Raw genomic sequence first — 21,857 nt, forward strand, 5'->3', positions numbered from 1 at the left:
AAATGCTTTGGTAGAAACAAGATTTTTGTGGTAAGGAATATTATTATAGTCTATTACCCATAGTTTCAGGCTTGATAACCCAGCATGTGGTAGGATGACAATGAATGCAATAGACTTTGACTACAGCAGTAGCATTGTGTTTCTGTAACCACAAGATTTCTCTGCTACCACATCTACTACATAGGGAAAGGGATATCTAACGGGCACTTTCACATGCTTTTTCTGGGTGCAGGACTTGTGCTAACCCCATAGGAATTGGTGCTGGAGGAAGAAATACTCTGAACAATGGCTGGGACCGAAAAATAGAACATTTGTGCAGAGATTCATGGTGTTCCTTCTGCTAAAATTAATAGCACACAGACATCTGGTTCTTGATAAGGTTAAAGTAATCTGTGGGGAACAGAAAACAGTGGGATTGTTTTTGATACGTGACACATTAGATAAAAGATACATGATTAGTCTGTTTGAGATTAAAACTGCTATAAAAACAGCAAAATAAGCACTATTAGTGCCACCTTCTAAAATATGAAAACAGATACATTCACAAGTCTTAGCACAGGAAGTCCAAAATAGAATAGCTGATTTCACAGCTTGGAAATAATTTTAGGTAAGGTATGGTCTCATTGGACAAAAAAGTACCACAACTGTAAAAAAATGTTTATCTTAGATTATTTGTAGAATTTACAAAAGAGCATGAATTCTTTATGACTGCTTGCAAAAGTGAAAGTTGGAAACAACTGCAGACTGCAGAATACTAATTTATTTCCAAATATTTTTCCTTCGCTTAATTTTCTTTATAGCTAAATGAGTTGAATCAAGTCCAAAAGGAAAACAGATTTTTAAAACTAAGAAAAAATGCAAAAGCAATAGAGTATTTGTTTAACGGACAAAAATTGAAGCACAGCTAATTAGAGCTAAGGATGTATTTTACCAAATACATCTATTTTTTCTGTCCTGTCTCTCATTTCCAACTTTTTGTTTAGTCTGAGATGGGAACAAGGTTCTACTCTTTAGATCCTCAGCTTCCTCAGATGTTATCCCTATTTTTTCTTTTCTTTTTTTTTTTTTTGTGGTTATGTTGCTTAGGAAGGGGTATATTCTGGATCTGTTTCTCATCCTCTGCATCATACTTGTTAAATTTATTTACCAAAATCAGAATTGCCATAGGGTTATGCTTGCTGGGATGCTAAAGAATATGTGATCTTCAAGGAAGTTCTCTGAGCTTAAGTTTAAAGAAAAGATACTACAGAAATCCAAATCTTTTAAAACCTCAATTCTCTCGTTTTGGTGTTTCAGAAATATGGTATAACATACTTTGAATTATGAGGGAGAAAAGTTTTTAATGAGCTACTCTTATTATTGTAGGGAAAGCTATTTTATCCACTGTTTCATCCTCCTACTGTAACACCTACCCCCACAAACACACTCTCTACAATATAAATCTGAAGGTCACTTACCTCTGGGGATGAATTCATTAGGCTCCAATTAGACACAAGATTGTCAAGGTTATTATTACAAATACAGAAATATAATTTACGGAAATAATACTAATAATGGAATATAGATTGGAAATTGATTTTAGATTAAAGCCTATTTTAATTTTACAATTTTCCAATAGCTTTCTATATAATTATTTCAAATGCTAAACACATACACACATTCTCAAACATACATGTCAGCTAGTCCTTTGACTTTTATACCAGAAGAAAGCTCCTGGTTTTCAGCCTAGAGAGGTTGTATGGAAGTATTTTAGCAAATGATAAAGAAAGTGATGTATGTTTCTGTAACTCTTGGAAAATATCAGCTCTTTATAATCTCCCGAGTCCACTTTTCACACTAGCCAATGCAGAAATGTAAGGGGACAATCCCAGAATTTTAGTGATGACTAAAACCCAGTCCATACTGATGTCACCCCTCTACTTCCTTGCTAATGACTGAAAGAGTTACTGTGTCACATACTTTGATTTATTGATTAATCATTCTTAAAGGATATTTTAGAATAGAAGCATTTCAGTTCTTCGTAAAGCATAAAAGTGATCCAATGGAGGGAGGAAGTTAGAGTTCTTGGGGTTGGGCATGGTTGTCTTAACATATCAGCAAATCCGGAGGTTGGATGTGGACCCACATCAATTGCAGTAGCAATGGGGAAAAAAGGGCAATGGGGAGCCCTTTGGTAGCATACTGATACCAACTAGGACTTTTTACTTTAGTTACGTACGACCTATACATGTTGTAACAAGGGGCCTTTTTACCAAAAACAAATCTTACAACATATGTCATTTGTGATCATTACATTTACTTTTGGTCAACGTATAAAGGGAAACCAACATGGTCCACATGGTCTGGAGGTTAAAAAAAAAAGATAATATATTTCAAACAGGAGTGAATTGCTTCAAAGTGCGGTAGGATTTAAAGGAGAAGGCCTGCACTAAACAGAACTCTTCAAGAGGCCATAGAAGAAATAATTTCATTATTCTATGAACCAAGGAATATAATGCAAATAAGACACTGAAAAAAGTCTGAAAGAGTTCTAAATGTAAAGGTATGCTGGAATATGGGCTGACAAGCATAATATATGATTGGAGGTCAATGAGAATCCACCTTTCTTCTAGGGGACTTCTGCTGTGATAGACTCAGACATTCCCTTTTGTACCACGTGGCTGCACTATGGAAAGGAAAAAACTTGAAACTAAATTTAAAACTAAATTTATGTTGAGTTTAACTTTCTGTTTCTTAAATAGTATTTAACTCATAGACATAGTATTGATCACAAAATACACTGATTGTAAATATAATTAAAAAGTAATAAAATCACGGCTTTCAGTACAATGGTCTTAAACTCTTGGCCACAAGTGATCCTCCTGCCTCAGCCTCTCAGGGTGCTAGGATTACAGGCATGCGCAGTGGCTGTAGCGTCCAGCTGGAATGGGTGAAGAAAGCTACTTAAACAGATACTTGGCTTCGGTGAGAAGATTCTGTCTTCCAAATTGCAAAGCTGCTATTCCATAGTCATGTTCTTTGACGTAGTCTTTTTATAACCCACACTCTACATGCTGGATGTGTATATTTTAATTTGTCAGAATTTTAAAAAAGGAAAATCAGTCAAGGTCATTTAAATACAAGGCAGAAAGAATTTGATTTAAATTGATCCTGTAATTATTATTTTTATTGTTCACTTTTCTTTATTGTCAATAACTTCCCTTAACTTCCTCAATGATCTTAGGCCCCAAACACATCTGTATCGGAGCAGAAGTAGTGACAAAAATGACTCACCATACACTCTGAGGTCGATGTCCCTTTGTTTCTCCCCAGCAGCGTTCACGGCCACGCAGGCGTATGTTCCCGTGTCACTGATCTGTGCATTGGTCAATGCTAGGATGCGACCCCCAGAGAGAACCTAGCAACAGTAAGAAAGTTAAATAACCAACATGCCTCCTTGAGAATGGTGGGTGCAACAGAACTTTTCTCGTATTTTCTGAGACTGATAATTGACATTTTCCTCTAGGATGATTTTCACTTGGATATTTTTTTTTTTTTTTTTTTTTTTTTTTTTGTTGAGACAGAGTCTCACTTTGTTGCCCAGGCTAGAGTGAGTGCCGTGGTGTCAGCTTAGCTCACAGCAACCTCAGACTCCTCGGCTTAAGCGATCCTACTGCCTCAGCCTCCCGAGTAGCTGGGACTACAGGCATGCGCCACTATGCCCGGCTAATTTTTTCTATATAGATTTTTAGTTGTCCATATAATGTCTTTCTATTTTTAGTAGAGACGGGGTCTCGCTCAGGCTGGTCTCGAACTCCTGACCTTGAGCAATCCACCCGCCTCGGCCTCCCAGAGTGCTAGGATTACAGGCGTGAGCCACCGCGCCCGGCTCACTTGGATATTTTAAAGTTGGTGGCCATCCTCATATAATCCCTCTTGTCTCAATGCAAGAACATGAGAGGCTAGACCCAAACTTGGTAATGACCACTGAAAATAAGTCTTTATATAAAGCACCAAGTGAAAGTTAAATTTCATCCATATTTACGAGAGAGAGAGAGAGAGAGAGAGAGAGAAAGCCACTGGGGGAGAAAGATAAGTGGCTTCTAATTTTTGTTTGGACACACAGGTAGGAAGTTAAAATTAACAACAAAGTCGTAGCCAAATTAATTTATTAACCACATTCATTGTCTTTTATCCCACTGATTCAGTTGTTTCTCTAAAATATCTACATAAGCTCTGGATCTTCTATGATCTCAAATTCTGAAAGCATTGGATTTTCAAGCCAAGTTGAACAAGTAGAATGTTAGGAGAACTATGTTCTCTGTGAGGCAAAATAAAATTAAACTTTAAATTAGATATATGTGCTCTGTGTGTTTAATTTTGAGTCAATGTAATACACTTAAACAAGTATTTTCTAAGACTCAATTTTATTTTTCATGATTTTTTTCATTGTAATTTTTATTATTTGATGTTTTCACAGAAATATGTATGCTCTGCATGGTTCTCTGCTTCATTATTATTTCCAGACCCTTAAATATAAATTCTACCAGGAAATTCTTGTTTTTGTTGATGAACATTTCTCTGTATGAAGTCTCTCTTGTTGTAATGGTACAAAGTGGAGTGAGACAGGTAGAAAATAACAGATATTTAAAACAAATGGTCCAAATATAACAGCTACAAGTGAGGTACAAGTACTCTTAGAAATACTGAGCTTTTAATGAATTGCTGAGGAATACTAATTGTGCATCAGTGGTATTTACAGTTGCATTTGTGCATGGTTTTTATACCATTTGTGAATCCTTGTCCTCCAAATCTCTTCAACAGCCTTACCTGTTTGTACTTACGTATTGAATAATCGAGTGGTAGTTTTCACCAAAGAAATGAAATGAGTACCTGTATTCCATTAGCGAAACTAGAGACAGGGCTCCCATCTTTCAGCCAGGTCAGACTTGGGGCAGGGATGCCTCTGGCTTCACATTCTAACCTCACCAGATTATTCACCACCACTGCCACCGTGTTACTGCTGCCAGAAATCGATGGGGGCACTGGAAAAAAAAATGAAAGTAAGATATGTTAACATCACAGGTTCTGCCATCTCAAAATAATGAAAACTATATGTAATGTCCACAATAGTGTGCTTTTACAGGTGGGCCTTTTGTTTATTTGTTTTTTGGTAAGTTCTTTCACAACTCATTTGAGATCTAAGCACAGCCATTCTGTGAGATAAGTAGGGCAAGTATCAATATCTCTGTTTTTAAGAGGAGGAAAAGAAGGTTTTGCTAGTTTATTTAGGAAATCCAGTTTTTAGTGCCAGGGTGGATTTTTATTTCTTGATTTCCAGGCATACACACAAGTGTGTCCCCCTTCACTGTATCCACTGTACTACGTTAACTACCAACTCATCTTTAAAAGCATTATTACAGATAATAACTTGGAGACATTCCTTTAACTAATACCTATGATTCTGTTAAGAGAGTATTTACAGACGGGTTTATTGTCATTAGCTAATAAGAGTGTAAATGACAATTTCAACAACTCATCTAAAGCAAACTTAAGTCAACAGCATGTGAGAATCGAGCATTTTAATAGGAATCTGGAATAAGAACATTTATCAGTTTTAGAGCACAGCACCCTTACATAAGGATGATAATAACACACTCTGTCAAATATTTACACTAGAATTTTATAGAAGCACTTAATCATTTTGAATACTTCTTTACTCCAGGATGAATTTAGAAGTAGCACTAACCATGAACTTGCAGACTGTAAAACAACTCTGTCGCTCCAGCTGAGTTAATGGCCACACACTTATACAGGCCGGCATCCGATATCTGGGCACTTTCAATACCAAGGATCTGCCCTCTGTTCAAGAAAGTCATGCTGGCGGAGCCTGAGAGTGGACGATTATCTTTGTACCATGTAATATCTGAAAGGGAAAGGGGAGAGATGATCTATGCAAAATTGTTCTTTTAAAATTAAATACACTAATTGGATCTTAAGTAAAATAGTCACAATTGCTTTCTTCTTATAATTTGAGTGCAATGTGTTTAAACAAATCTCTCTTTAGGGTTGATTTTTCAGAGAGGGCAACCCTAAGAAAAACACCAAGAGCCAAGTCAATATGAGCCCTGAAAATGAATTTAGAGAAAAGATATTCTTTATAGTATCTCTAATATATCAATATTGTTTGATAAGCCACTTTTCAACTTATTTCTTTTTCTTGTGTATTTCTTTGCACCTATAAAAGTTGTGTATGTGTCTAATCAAAACTAAATACCATTCACACTATCAGGCTCAAAAAATTTATATCATTATGGATTCATATGAATAACCTACCAGTGATGGGAATATACAAAACGAAGTGGTAGTCTCACGAGAACGACAGTTTGGCTTAGCTTCATTAAGGTACTTTTAAAAGTTAAAAATATATTTTTCAACATAAATGTATATAGAATACCCTTGTGGGTTTTATGGCCACTATGGACAACAAGATGATTAAGATAGTCAAATATTTCTACATTGTTTAGATGGACAAATTATTTCATGCAGTTAAAAGCAATGAAAATTCAAAAATGTCATCTACTTAATTCTTACATTCTTACCAATGTTTTACTCTTGAAATGTATCCTATAACCTTTCCTTTATTAGTAATTAGTACATATTACGCTAACAACCAGGTTCAGTTATTCCCAGAAATCTTAAAATGTTACTAAGGTACAGAGTCCGAAACACACCAGGTGAAGGGTTCCCAGCTGCCCTGCACTCGAGCTGCACGGGGCTGTTCACCACCACGGTCTCGTTCAGCATCTTCCCTGCGTCTTCCAGACTGGGCGGTTCTGCAAGGGGCCCAGACAGATCATTATTTCACAGAAGCAGGATATTAAAACTGAAATTGTTTGCCCAGTGGAAACTGCAATTTTTTTCCTACCTTTGTTTCCTTCAGACATATACACTGATAGATTTGGAATAATAGTATATTACTAAGTAGAATTGAAGAACAGGACGAAGAAAAAACTTAAGTTCTCTAGGTCATATATGTCTGTGTTCCCAGATAGGAAAATCTTTAACATTGTAGACTAGTAGAGGAATAAAAGAAAGTTAAAGAAGGATGGTTTTTATTCTAATTAATTGGATCAGTCTAATGATGAATTACCTTTACCAGAAAATAATTTACTGTATTTGAACTCTTGTGAAGAAGAAATCAACATGTCTCAAAATATTCAACTTTATTTTTGGACAGTACTTTCTTAAACTATTTCGGAAAAATTAGAATAATTTTTGTGTGTTGATTCGCAGGTTGTATCTTTTGATATAAAATTTATAATTAAATTGTTCATAAAATAAAACAGAAACTGACACTTTCAACTTTAAATAACCACTGGTAATACTGCTCTATTATTTTAATGTACTTGCAAAGTAGGAATTCATACAGTCTGAGAGGTAGAATGTAAAAGGAATAATAATTTGGAACATCATGCCAGATGTTTCCAACAATATCTCAAGGAGCGTGAGATGCATGCCAAGATGAAAAAATTACGAGTGAACTAAAGGTTCTGTCTTATGTGGAGAAGATGTTATAGAGATAAATTAGTATTTGAAGTTAATAGAAAAAAATACATTTTAAGGGTTTGTTAAATTTAACCCAGTGCACTAGAGACTCTCACTCTATATATAATCAAATAATCAATCAACCCATTAATGTACCAAAACAGGAAAGAGGGAAAGAAGGAAAGGAAACAAGAAAAATAATGAGAATTATATAAGATGGCAGAAATAAAATTAAATACATAAATCAAGAGCATATATGTGAATAAGGTCAGTTCCTTTTTTAATGGACTTTTTTTGGCACTTATATTACAAAAGGTAAGACTTTTAACACTTCCGTGGGTTAAACTACAGTTAGTACTATTTTTTAAATTTAAAAATCTAGGTGGATAAAAAGCACAAATAAAAAACCCACACAAATGTTAATAATAAAGACCTGGACAAAGATATAACAATTTGACATCAATTTCTGACAAACAGGTATACAAAGCAAAAATTATGAAACATGACAAAGCAGCAAGCTTTGTATTAAGTAAAATACTATAATTCATGAATAATACTTTATAATAACAATGATTTAGACATTATATAACAAAGCAAAAATTGTTAAAAAGCAAGGAATATTTGAAAACTCTAAAAATGGTACATTTTAATATGTCCTACTCAGAAATTGACTGTGCAGTGAAAAAAAATAAGAAAGTACTTGAAAAATAAAATTACTCATCCAGATTGTGTAGGCATGTGTGTATTCATAGTTACCAAAGAATATATATTCCTTTCAAATGCCAGTGTAATATATTCAAAATAGAATAGTAGGACACAGAAATATAAATAAAGTTTTTTATAACCACAATTTAATAAAACTATTTTTAAAAGAATATAAATCAATAACAAAAATATAAAGCTATCTACATGGTAGAAAACCTCATTAAATGAAATCAAGATAAAAGTATAGGCTTAGAAAAACACAGATGAAGATGAAATTAATTAATATTAAAACCTATGGGATGTCACCAAAGCAGTACAGGACTTAAAGGAAATCTTAAGCCTTAACTAGCACATTGAAAAACTAAGATATAGTGAAAATAAATGTTCTAAGCATTCAACCCAGAATGTAGAAAAAGACCAATACAATAAACCAAAAGAGGCTAGGAAGAAAGAAATAATAAAAATAAAAGTAACATCTGGGTTATTTCCTGTTTTGGGCTATTATACCAAGGGGTCTACGAATATTCTTGAACAAATGCATTTTGTATTGAATTTATTTTCTTTATTAGAATTTAAATATCATCTCTTTGCATTTTTTAGTGGTGGCTCCAGGGATTACAATATGCATCTTTAACATATCACAATCTAGAGGTAATACTGTACTACTTTAATAAATGTAAAAAATATAAAATCTTTGCTACAAAAAAAAATAAATAAATAAAAGCAGAAAAAAACACCAAAGAAAACAAATTAACAAAAACAAAAAAGACAATAAAACTCAAAGCTGTTTTTTGACAAATCTAAAATGAAATCTGTCCTCAGAGATGGATGTCCTTTGGGGCCAGATCTCTGTTTTTTGGGAGTGGTTCCTGAAGACTCACCCTAGAACCTACTCCTCCTTCACTACTATAATTCCTTTTGTATTCATCTAATTCCACATATTAACACTTCCTGTTTGAAATGCCTAGATGTTTCTGCTTTCTGCACTGAATTCTGATTACAAATACAATATTTGAGGACAAAAGACCTTTAAATATGACTATCTAACTTTTCCAACTGGAAAAGGAAAAGGAAAAATAATCAGTCCATGGCACATTCCTTCAAAACAGTTATTTAAATACTCACTTGAAGCCTTCTGGACTGAAGTGCTCATTGAAGGCTTTGACAGACTATGTAGCTGCTGCAATAAAACATTATGATGGGAGTAAGACATACAAGAGCTATGGAGTGGGTTGGCTATTTCTCACTTCACTAGAGAATTTAAAGAAAAAAATATTGGATGTCAGCAAGAATGTCCGTCAGAGTAAGGACTCGAAAAATCCACTCCTCCTTTAAAGAAACAAAAACACTGGAAAAACTGTCAAAATCAACTTTTTCAGAACTCTGGAAATCAACCAAAGACTTGCAACAATCCATGAAGTGTTTATTAAAAAAAAGAAAAGAAAAGAAAAGAAAAAACTAAATTGCTAAATCTCATTAAGACCAGTGAACTTCTGGACATTTTAACTTATCTTATTCCTATCACCTTTTCCCTAGCTCAGTCAAATGTGAAAACAAATAATCTCATAATCACAATGAAAAACACAGCCTAGGAGATACTGAGGAAGCAGAATAGGTTTGGAAATACCTAAAAGCACCATTCTAAGAGAACTGTCATCATTTGACCTATCTGGCCCTTCCTTAGAATTTACAGGATTTGTCTTTATTTAACTCAACTCAGAGTTGTGTCTGCACAAACCTTTTCCCCAGGAGTGTTTTAAAGCCTGTAAAAATGGCCTTTATAGAATTTGTTCAAGAAAGTTAGTTTCCTTTGCTTCTATAATCAATTATCCCAAACTTGGTAGCTTAAACAATATATTAATAGTTTTGTAGATCAGACGTCCAACATAGCTTTATTAGGTTAAAATCAAGGTGTCAGCAGACCTGAATTCCTTTCTGGAGGCTCCAGAGGAATCTCTTTCCTTGCCTTTTCCAACTTTTAGAGGCCATTTCTTCCATCTTTGAACCCAGCAACGGGTGGCAGGGAGGAGGGACGTGGAGCATTCATTCTTCTCACATCATATCACTCTGATATTCTGCTTCTCTCTTCCACTTTAAATGATCCTTATGATGATATTAGGTTTATTCAGATAATCAGGGATTCTCTCCCTATTTTAAGGCCAACTGATTAAGAACCTTAATTCCATCTGTAACCTTAATTCTTCTTTATGATATAACCTAATATATTAATGTATTCCAGGATTAGGATATGAACATTTTGGAGGATGTCAGTATTTTGCCTGCTCACTAAATAAATAAGAAGCAACAACAAACACAGCAATGACAACAGCAATAAAAACCACAGGGAGAGGAGGATATCCTTTCTAGAGTTACCACATTCTATTATTTTAAATGTCCGCTTTTCAACAAAAAATGAAATATGCAAAGAAAAAGAAAGCATGGCCCATACACAGAAAGAGAAGCAGAATATAAACTGTTTAAGAGGAAACCTAGATATTGGACTTACTAGACAAAGACTTCAAATCAGCTTATTTAAATACAGTGAGAATTTTGTATTCATGTATTCTACCAACCACAGATTGAAGATATCTTTAAAAAAATAACAATATAACAATAAAAATTAACACAAATTTTAAAATAAAGTATAATGACTATTTACATAGCATTTACATTGTATTGGGTATTATAAATAATCTGGAGATGATTTAAAGTATAAGAGAGGATGTGCTAGGCTATAAGCAAATACTATGCCATTTTATATAAGAAACTTGAGCATCCACAAATTTTGCTATCTGTGGGGAATCTGGAACCAATACCCTATGGATGCTGAGGGACAGCTATATGTTCCAAAATTATAGGAAACCATGTCTAAAGAACTAAGAAAAGTGGCTGAATGGCAGCTCACTAAATATAGAATAATAAACAAGAGATAGAAATTAATTTTGAAATACCAAATAAAAATTTTGAAATTCAAAAGTGCAATAAGGGCTCAAAAGCATATTTGAACTGGAATAAGAAAAAAATCAGTGAATTTGAAGACAGGTTAATTGAGATTATTCAATTTTAGGAGCAGAGAGAAAAATGAATGAAGAAAAGTGAACAGAACCTCTGAGACTTGTGGGACACCATCATGCATAATGAGAGTACCAGATGACAGGAAAAAGAGAAAGGTGCAAAAAGACATAGGTAACTATATAAGACAGTAAAAACTGTATGTTTTGTTCATAAACTCTTTCCCCCCTATTGATTTAAAACACAGTAGAATAAAGCAATAATTATAATTCTGTGTTGATGGGGTACTTAATGAAAAAAATATAATTTGTATAACAATAATAGCATAAAGGCAGGAAAAGAGAAGGGAACTATATAGGAACAAAGCATTTGTATAGTATTTTAATTAAATTTATATTAATCTAAACTATATTATTATTGATTAGGATGCTAATTGTGATCTTAAGAACAACCACTGAAAATAAAACTAAAAAAATTTTAAAAGAAGCAACAAGGGAAATAAAATGACACCCATGAAAATATGAGCAATGAAGAAACAGAAAAACAAAAAATGATGTAAATATTTAAAAAACAACAAATGACAGACATAAATTCTACCATATCAGTAATTACATTAAATGTAAATCATTAAATGCTCCAATCAAAAGGCAGAGATTGGCAGAATGGATTAAAAAAATTATCCAACTTTGTGTTGCCCCCAAGTGACATACTTTAGATTCAAAAATACAATTAAATTGGAAGTAAAAGGATGGAAAAAGAAATGTGATGCAAACAGTAACATAAAAAGAGCTAGAGAGGCTGTATTAATATTAAACAAAATAGACTTCAAGACAAAAATTGTTACTAGCAACAAAGTAGGACTTTTTTAATAATATAAGGGGTCAATTCATCATGACATATCAATTATAAACATAAATGTACATAATAACAAAGCCCCAAAATACAGGGAACAAAAACTGACAAACTCAAAGGAGAAATACACAATTCAACAATGAAAGTTGGTGACTTCAATATCCTACTTTCAATAATGGACAGAACAACTACCCAGAAAATCGACAAGAAAATAGAAGTACAGAAAGCATTTGATCATCTCAACACATGTAGAACAAGCATCTGACAAAATGCAAACCTTCTATGATTAAAAATACTCAACAGACTAGGAATAAAAGGGAACTTCTTCTACCTGATAAAGTCTGTCTACAGAAAAGCCACAGATAACATCACTACCTAATGGTGAAAAACCTAAAGCTTTTCCTAATACCGGGAACAAGATAAAGGTATCACTCTCCCTATTTCTATTCAATATTGTACTGGTCAGGGCAATTAGGAAAGAGAAAGATATAAATGTCATCCAGATTGGAAAGGAAGTTAAACTATCTGTATATGGAGATAATATGATTTTGTAAGTAGAATAGCCTATGGAATACACAAAAACCTATCAAGTAATGAATTCAGCAACGTTGTAGGATACAGTGTCAATACACAAAAATCATATATATTTTTTGCAATATCAATAAAAAATCCAAAAATGAAATTGAGAAAACAGTTCTATTTACAGTTGTATCAAAAAATAAAAATAAAAGAGTGTCCATCAATGGATGAATGGATGAAGAAAATGTGGTACATATGCACAATGAAATATTATTCACCTATAAAAAGAATTAAATACTGTCATTTGCAAGAACATAGATGGAACTGGACTGGAGGACATCATATTAAATGAAATAAGCTAGGCACTGAAAGACAAATATTGCATGTTATCACTCATATGTGGGAGCTAAAAAAACAAGTGAACCCATGGAGATAGAGAGTAGAATGATGGTTACTAGAGACTAGGAAGGGTAATGGGGAAGAGGGACTACAGAGGGGATGGTCAGTGGGTACAAAAATACAATTAGATAGAATGAATAAGATCTAGCATTCAGTGGCACAACAGGATGACTATAGTTAACAATAATTTACTACATATTTTAAAATAACTAAAAGTAGAATTGGAATGTTCTTAACACAAAGAAATGATAAATGCGTGAGGTGATGGATATCCCACTTACTCGAATTTGATCATTACACATTGTATGCCTGTATCAAAACATCACATATATCCCATAAATATGTACAACTATTATGTATCCATAGTAATTAAAAATTTTTTAAAAATAAAATATATGGGAATAAATTTTATCAAAAAGTGCAAGACTTTTACACTGAAAACTCCAAAAGATCATTGAATCAAACTTAAAAAAATAAAGATCTAAATAAACAATTGATTTAGAGATCCATGTTCATGGATTAACAGACTAAAATATTGTTAACAGAATAATATTCCTCTGATCTACAAACTCAACACAATCTTAATCAAAACCCCAGATGCCTTTTTTTTTTAGAAATTCATACACTGTTCCTAAAATTAACATGGAAATACAAGGGACTCAAAATAACAATAACAACAAGAAACCTTGAAAAGAATAAAGATAAAGGACTTACACTTTCTCATTTCAAAACTGACAGCAAAACTATAGTAATCAAGATACTGTGATACTGGCATAAGGATAGGCATACAGGCCATAGAATAGAATTGAGATTACAGAAATAAATCCTTATATCTATAGTCAAATGATTTTCAAGAAGGGTGCCCAGTCCATTCAATGGGGAAAGAATAGTGTTTTCAACAAGTGGTGCTGGAACAAATGTATATGCTCATGCCAAGAAATGAAGTTGGACCTCTACTTCACACCATATACAAAAATTAACTTAAAATAGATCAGTGAGTTAAGTAAAAGATAAAACTATAAAATTCTTGGAAGAAGTATAGGAGTCAATATTTGTGACTTTTGACTAGGCAATGATTTCTTAGATATGAGACCAAAAGCACCAGCAGCAAATAAAACAAAATACATGAATTGGAACTCATCAAAATTAAAAATGCTTGTGCTTGAAAAGACATCTTACTATCAAGAAACTAAAAAGACAATCCACAGGGTAAGAGACAACATTTACAAATCATTTATCTGATAAGGAGCTAGTATATAGAATATATAAAGAACATTTACAATGCTACAATAAAGACAATCCAATTTTTTAAATGGGCAAAGAGTATCAATAGATGTTTCTCCAAAGAAGATACACAAATGGCTAACAGGCATGTGAAAAGATGCTCAATAACTTTAGTCACTAAGGAAACATAAATCAAAACTACAATGAGATACCATTTCACATCTGTAATCAAGAAGATAGTCAATTAAAAATGTTGGCAAGAATGTTTGGAAATTTGAAGCCTCATACATTGTTGATGATAATGTAAAATATTGCAGCCACTTTAGGGAAGTATGGCAGTTCCTCAAAAAGTTAAACATACAATTGCTACACACTTCAGCAATTCCATTCCTAGGTGTATACAAAAGAGGAATAAAATATGTCCACAAAAAGATTTGTACATGAATGTACAACAGCAGCATTATTTGTAACAGCCAGAAAGTAGAAACAATCCAAATGTCCTTCAACTAATGAAGGGATAAACAAAATGTGGTATATCCATACAATGGAAAATTATTTATCCATAGAAAGGAATTAAATACTGATACATGCTGTTAATATTTTGGATGAATCTTGAAAACATGCTAAGTGAAAGAAGCTAAACACGAAATGCCATATATCGCATGATTTCATTTATATAAAATGTCAAGAATAAACACACAGAGGCTAAAAGTAGATTAGTTTTTCTGTCAGAGCCTAGTAAATAAGGAATATAAATTGAATGCTAATGGTAATGGGGTTTCTTTTTGGGGTGACAAATTAGAATTAGTGGAACTTTGGAATGAGTTAGAGGTGACAGTTATAATACTTTGTAAATATATTAAAAATCACCAAATTGGACACTCTAAAAGGCTGAATTTTCTAGTATGTGAATTATATTTTTGATCTGCATGTGAATGATAACAAGCTCAGAATTTTAAATGCTTAACTGAAGAAATAATCAAAGGATCAAGGAGTGCCTATAACTGACCTACAAAAAAATCTCTTACAAAAAATTAGTCTGATTTTCTGCTCATTGTATTTCAACATAATTTTAATTTGTAGTTTCAGAGGGTTGGGGAAAAAAGCCAATTGCTTTTTCTACTCCAAAGAGTTAGAGATAAAAATTATTGCGTAGAGTTTTTTTTTTTTTTAAGTCTTCCATTAAATCTTCTCAGCCGGACCTAGCAAGCATAAGGGTGTTAACTTAGCCAATAGTTTCAGGTGTCCCCAAGGTAGTCATCATTTAAAACATGTTCTGGAAATGTCAAAACAGGATAGAGTAGCTAAAAGAGGAAAGCTGAAGACTAAAGACCTCTGCACAGAGAAGATATTTGTGTTTGGTTACTAGCACATGGGACAGACAAGAAGCAAATGGATTGGAAACCTACTAAAATTTGAGAGAATTGTTTGCCAGAAAATTACAATTCTGCCTACGAAAGCCTGTGATAGTTCAATGTCCCAAGCACCAGACACTGAAATAGAGTTCCAATGTTAGCCCACAAAATAACTGTAAGAAAAACTTCTTTCTCATTTTGAGGTCAAAAAAGTAAATACAAATATAAATTTTATTATTCCCCTCTAGAATTTAAATAGTCCTGAATTTAGTAAAACATTGTTCTAAACAGAGCATTAGTAAGCTAACAATAAGATGCCTGTATTCTCCAAACAGGAGGTTAAATTCCATTCAATTTATTGGTTATTTTCCCTTCTTCCAAAAACTGAATGTACATATCATGCCAAAACCACAATACCTTCTTCATGACAAATAGTGAGCTATATTCTACCATTACTTTAACTACTTAGGGCAGGGTCCCCAACCTTTTTGGCACCAGGGACCAGTTTCGTGGAAGACAATTTTTCCACGGACCAGCAGGGGGGTTGGTTTCGGGATGATTCAAGCACGTTACATTTATTGTGCAGTCAAACCTCTCTGCTAATGATAATCTGTATTTGCAGCTACTCCCCAGCACTAGCATCACCGCCTCAGCTCCACCTCAGCTCATCAGGCATTAGATTCTCATAAGGAGTGTGCAACCTAGATCCCTCGTATGTGCAGTTTACAGTAGGGTTCGTGCTCCCATGAGCATCTAATGCCATCACTGATCTGACAGGAGGTGGAGCGTATGCAGTGATGTGAGCCGTGGGGAGCAGCTGTAAATACAGATGAAGCTTCGCTCACTTGCCCGCTGCTCACCTGCCGCTCACCTCGCTGTGCGGCCCAGTTTCTAACAGGCCACAGACTGGTACTGGTCCACAGCCCGGGGGTTGGGGACAGCAGGTTTAGGGCATGAATGGGCTCTTTTAAATCCTCGTTAAATTTTAATTAATATGTAACTTATCCAAAAGTGATTTTGGTGAGTTAATACTCCCTATCCACAGAAATTATGAAATACTGAGGAATAAATTAATCTATACCAAGAAGATAGTGTAGTTCAGTCCTGAACTGAAATTACCCATGAAAAAAGAAAAAAAAAAAATTCCTTACAACATTCCCCAGTCTCCTTTAGGCCACAAGTGAGCTATATTAAACAAAACACAGGAATGATAGAGAAACCTTTTTTGAGTGGGTGTTAGCAGATGTTAGCCAAGCAAATACTTTTAAAAAATAAAAATGAGGGGTGCTCTACGAATGCTTTTGCCAGACTACTAATAGAGACACAAAAGGGTTCCTGGCCAATAGTAAAGGCAGGAGAACTTTAGATATATTTGTCAAAATGGTGCAGTGAGAAGGGCCAAAAGTCATAACATGTGTTTTGCTAAAACAGTCTTCATGCTACCCTTTCCAGATGTTGACTAGGAGCCAGGCACTGGGCAAAGATTTTCAAGTGTATTCTTTTATTTAATCCTCACAAAATTTCCATGAATGTGGTGTGTTATCACTGTCCTTCCCGTTTTGCAGATGAGGAATCTAAGTTTTTACAAAGTTAACATCTAAGCAGAATGTCCTGCAAGTATTAATTGGCAGTGAGTAGGAATCCAAATTCCAAGCTCATACGTTCAACCACAACATTCTGCTTCTTCTGGGGACTTCACCTTGGTTTATTTTTTCCTAGCAAATAATTATGTGCAGATAAAATGAATGCTTGAGCTATTAGACTCCAAATAATCATTTGCTCGTGGAAACATCTGCCTCACTGGCAAATATTTGAGGCTTAGATGCAATTTCATAGTTTGGTCTAGAAAATAAAAACTTCCAGAATTATGAAACTTTGATGATCAAAAAAGACCACCTACTGAGGGCTCCTGCCTTCTGTATTAGACAGAACTCCCCACTGGAAAGACCCACGAGAATGTTCCTTTTCTCATGACTTGGTCTTCTAGTCCAGGAGACAATGCAGCCTTCCTGCAGCTTTTGGAAACACTTTTTTGCTATGATTAAAAGAATGGCAGTATCTAAGGTCTTTTTATAAGAAATGAAAGTATTAAGCAATTGTAATGCTGAGTATTTTAGGATTGAACATTTTTGGATGAAAACTGTAGAAAATGCATATTTGCTGAATCTGTTATCTATCAATAAGGATTGGATTAAAACAAATCCTCACTTCAGAATAACTGACCAACTAGGATTGGTTAAATAAATTAATAACTGAACTAAATTAAATGATGAGTGCTTCCTTATAGATTTTTTCAATGCCCTTCTAATATATAACACCAGAATTGGATGCAATACTTTGGAAGCTTTCAAAGAGCAAGAGTATTAACAGGTCTAGTTCCTCTCTTATTTCTCTTACTATACTTCTACTGTTAGCTTCTAAGATTGATTAGACTTTTACAAAACTGAATTCTCATATCTACAGTAACTAGAGCAATCGAAATCCAAATTCAAATCCAAATCCAAATACTCAAATATTTCAATGTGTGGTGTCTCTAAGCTGCTCTTTTCATACCCTATTGTTATGTAGTTCTTCACATCATATTAACTTGTCATTTTAACTGCTGAGGTCTTTTTGATGTCTATCATCAACCAATGTCTTAGAAATTCCTACTCTTTTTTTAAACATCTCCAGTTATCACTAAAGTTGTTCATACAAGTATTAGAGGACAGAGTCAAGTCTGGAGCCTCATGCATCCAATACAATGCAGCCGTCATGACTGTCAAGACAATATGCCAGCTTTTTGTCCAGATTCTAGTCACATGCACTTAGCCAAAGACTTCCTCCAGGCTGATCAGAATTATCAGTAGATTAGTTTACTTCATCATCTATTCTTTCAGGGAGATGAACTGTTATCTTGCAAGTCAAGATCATATTAAATGAAATGGTTTAAGATACTATATCTTCCATTCTATGATTTATACAAAAAAGATCGTTTTATATTCCTTCTCTGATGTGGCAATTTTAAACAATCATTACAATGACTAAGCTTCTGTTTCTCTTTCTTTTCACATTAACCCAGATGTTTTCCAGCCTGATCCCCTTCTCTCTGATGATTTTCCATGTAAAGGTGTACCCTAATCGCATCTCCTGCCAACAACATTTTGTTACAATATTCAGATAGCAGGTTTACAGACTTGGGTTCTCTTAAGTACCAGTTCTGCTTTTTCTCTTCTGTTGTTGCTCTTTCCTTGATGGGATACTTGATTTCTTTCACGGACTCTAGTTTTCAGTCATTCTTGACCACACTGGCAAGCCTCTAGGCCAGTCTTTAGCGTCTGGGCCAATGTTTCTCCAAATACTGGCTCACAGACCACCTGCATCAGAGATGTTATTTCAGAATATTTGGGACTATATTTTTAATACAGGAAGCTGTATTTTTAATATGCAACAGGTATGACTTTTATGAACAGTGATGTTTAAGAGCCCCCTTTCTAGGCAGATTTGTCCCACTCCTGGAGACATACATGCTGTTTCTCATTACAGAGCCTTCATTTAAGTATTTTAAGCCAGTCTAGAGAACAAAACATCCTTCTTTCTGCTAACATCTCATAGAGTAGAAGTGAGAAAAGTTAACTGCTACCATTTATTAAGTGCCTGTGAAGTGGGAGATATTTTACACCTTTATCTCTAACCCTCAAAACCACTGTGGAAGTTAGATACTCAGAGAAAGTAAGTGGTTTACTCAAACTAACATACATCATGTATAGCATAGAAATTACGCCAAAACTGGCCTGACTCCAGTGCCTGAGATGACTGCACTGTACCATGGTATCCCACTTAACTATTTTCTCTTGGTCAAAATAGAGGCCAGGTAAGAACTGAAATTGATGGGAAAAATAAACAGCTTATGTAAAGAGGAGACAAGGAGTCTCAGGGAGGGGAAATAGGAAAGAGGAGAGAAAGTTTGCTCCCAGCATACCCTTAGATGCTATAGAGGTCTGAGTAGATGCCAGAGTTGGCTGTCAAAGAGTATTAGGAAGAGATAAATGGCTTTATGAGGAACAAGACAAATGCAAGGCAACTTACAGCAGAGCAGGGTCAGCCTGTCCCCTACCTCCCAAGCACAGTGAGAAGATTCCAAAATGATTACATTCAGATATTGGTCTTATAATTAATTATTCAGTGAAAGAATAAAGGCCCACATTGTTTGTATATGTAGCCATCCATAAATTAGGCGTTCATATTTGGGAGACTGGGAAAAGAATAAATTGTTTTATTGGAAACATTTAGGAAACTGATGATTTGAATCTTTTAACCGATTGATTCAAATAAAAGAAAATATGCAAAAAAGCAAATTAGAACGATTCAATATCCAATTCAAACTTTTTCAGCATTTACTCTTTCATTTCTTTAAATATTTTTTTGACTACCTGCTATGTACATGGAATTAAGCTAGGTGCTAGGGCATTATTCTAGGTTAAATTCCTCAGTAAATGCAGAGTGAACATATAAATGAATGACTAAATGAGTAAAAGGTTGAACAAGCAATCATATGAATTAGAGAAAATGAATAATGTGTACATGGAAATCTTAAACAGCTTTCTGTAACTGTCCTGGCTGAATTAGGGAAGTCCAAGCCTCCAATTCTTGGCCTTTTTTGATGAGCCTCTAGAGATCTAAAGACTTATATTCAAGGTTGTGTAGTCTTTCAAGTTTACTGTGAAGCTGTAATATTAATGAGGTGCTCCATGACCACCCAAAGTTTTTATTAAAGCACACAGGAGAAGATCTTGAGCCAAGGATACCTTTTACTCACAAAATCCCTCTCACAGGCAGGTGTGAAAATTACAGACAAGACTAAGGAGCAATGGTGCAACTTCTGTCTTTTCGACAAAAGCCATCTGTAGAAAGTTATAAGTTAACAGAATACAGATACTTTAAAACATGGGATAGTGTGTTTATTTATGGGCTTCAGCACATCTTATTTGGCAGCCTGAAAACTGAAGTTCTTAATATGAGCAGCTATAATTATAATAATGTAAAAAAACCTAGTTTTTTTATATAGACTAAAATAAATGCTTATGTATTTTATACTGCATTTTAATAAAAATGAGCCCATTAAGTTAGAAAAAAGCCAGAGAAATATTCTTTTGTTAAGATGTGGGAATTACATTACCATGCACATGCAGTTGAATGTGCTGTTGTGTTTCTCCAGCTGCATTAGTAGCCACACATGTGTATCTGCCAGCATCTTCTAACAGGGCTTTGGCAATTTGTAGAACTCGACCAGAAGACTGTATCTAATTGGGAGCAGAAAGCATGCAAGAGTTCTGTACTTTATACTTGGGCTTGAAAACATTCACTGAGATAGAAAAATTCATTTAAATTTATAATATCTAATTATATTTTCATGCCAATATCCTAATTATCTCTTGATAGATTAAAGCCAGATCACTTCATCATGCACAAGAAAATAAACTAATTTCATTGAAAACTTTTTCTTATTCATTGGAAAACACAAAATAAAATAACCTAAGGCCAGACTGTTGGTATAGTCATAAAACTCCACTGAATAAAAGACTTTAGCACTGAACTATGAAGTGTGCGATGAAAATTTAAGCTATTTGAAAAAAAACATGGCACATTTATATAACACTTCATAAATACTTTTTAAACAATAATCTTTTTTGATTAAATGGTCATGGGGGCCAGAAAAACAATAAAATGTTCAAATATGAATAATGAAAATGCAGATAAATTTCTTCCTGACTGTTTTTCCTTATTTCCCTTTTAAACCTATTGCAACTGGCCTCCACCACTTTGAAACTGGAGATTCAGAAGTTATTTTTTGAAACTGATTATTCAGAAGTTACAAATAACTTCCAGTCACAATATCCAGCAGCCTATGTAGTAAGCTCATACTCTCTTCCACCACCTACAGCATTTGGCATAGTTGATGACCCACTCCTTGAAACCCTCTGCTTTCTGGGTGTAGATAAGCATTCCCTCAGTTCTTATTCTCTGTCTTAGGAGATTTCTTTACAGACTCTGCTTCCTCTTCTTGTCCCACAAGCAGGGAACACGGCTCTCTGACAGTTTTCATTCACATCCATGGCATCAATTGAAAAACCCTATGCAGACCCCTCAATTTACAGCATTAGCCTCAACTTATCCCCTGAGCTCTACACTTGTAGTTTCAGCTACATGATAGACGGGTTAGTACGTCAAATTCACCATATCTAAAACTAAGCTCATAAACCTATCTCTAAAAGCTACTTCTCA

General features: G+C 34.2%; 1 protein-coding gene across 1 annotated transcript in view; it reads right to left on the minus strand.

Moving 5' to 3' along the window:
- Nucleotides 1-21,857, minus strand: part of HMCN1 (hemicentin 1) — a 414,078-nt gene that overhangs the window by 137,390 nt on the left and 254,831 nt on the right. Inside the window, exons 36-40 of the mRNA XM_069459659.1 lie at nt 20,752-20,875; nt 6,714-6,815; nt 5,729-5,905; nt 4,873-5,024; nt 3,274-3,397 (exon numbers count right to left, since the gene is read on the minus strand). Coding sequence (XP_069315760.1) covers nt 3,274-3,397; nt 4,873-5,024; nt 5,729-5,905; nt 6,714-6,815; nt 20,752-20,875 — 679 coding nt within the window. The remainder of the gene's footprint in view (nt 1-3,273; nt 3,398-4,872; nt 5,025-5,728; nt 5,906-6,713; nt 6,816-20,751; nt 20,876-21,857) is intronic.

The sequence above is a fragment of the Eulemur rufifrons genome, chromosome 27, assembly GCF_041146395.1.
Source record: "Eulemur rufifrons isolate Redbay chromosome 27, OSU_ERuf_1, whole genome shotgun sequence".
NCBI classification, from domain to species: domain Eukaryota; kingdom Metazoa; phylum Chordata; class Mammalia; order Primates; family Lemuridae; genus Eulemur; species Eulemur rufifrons.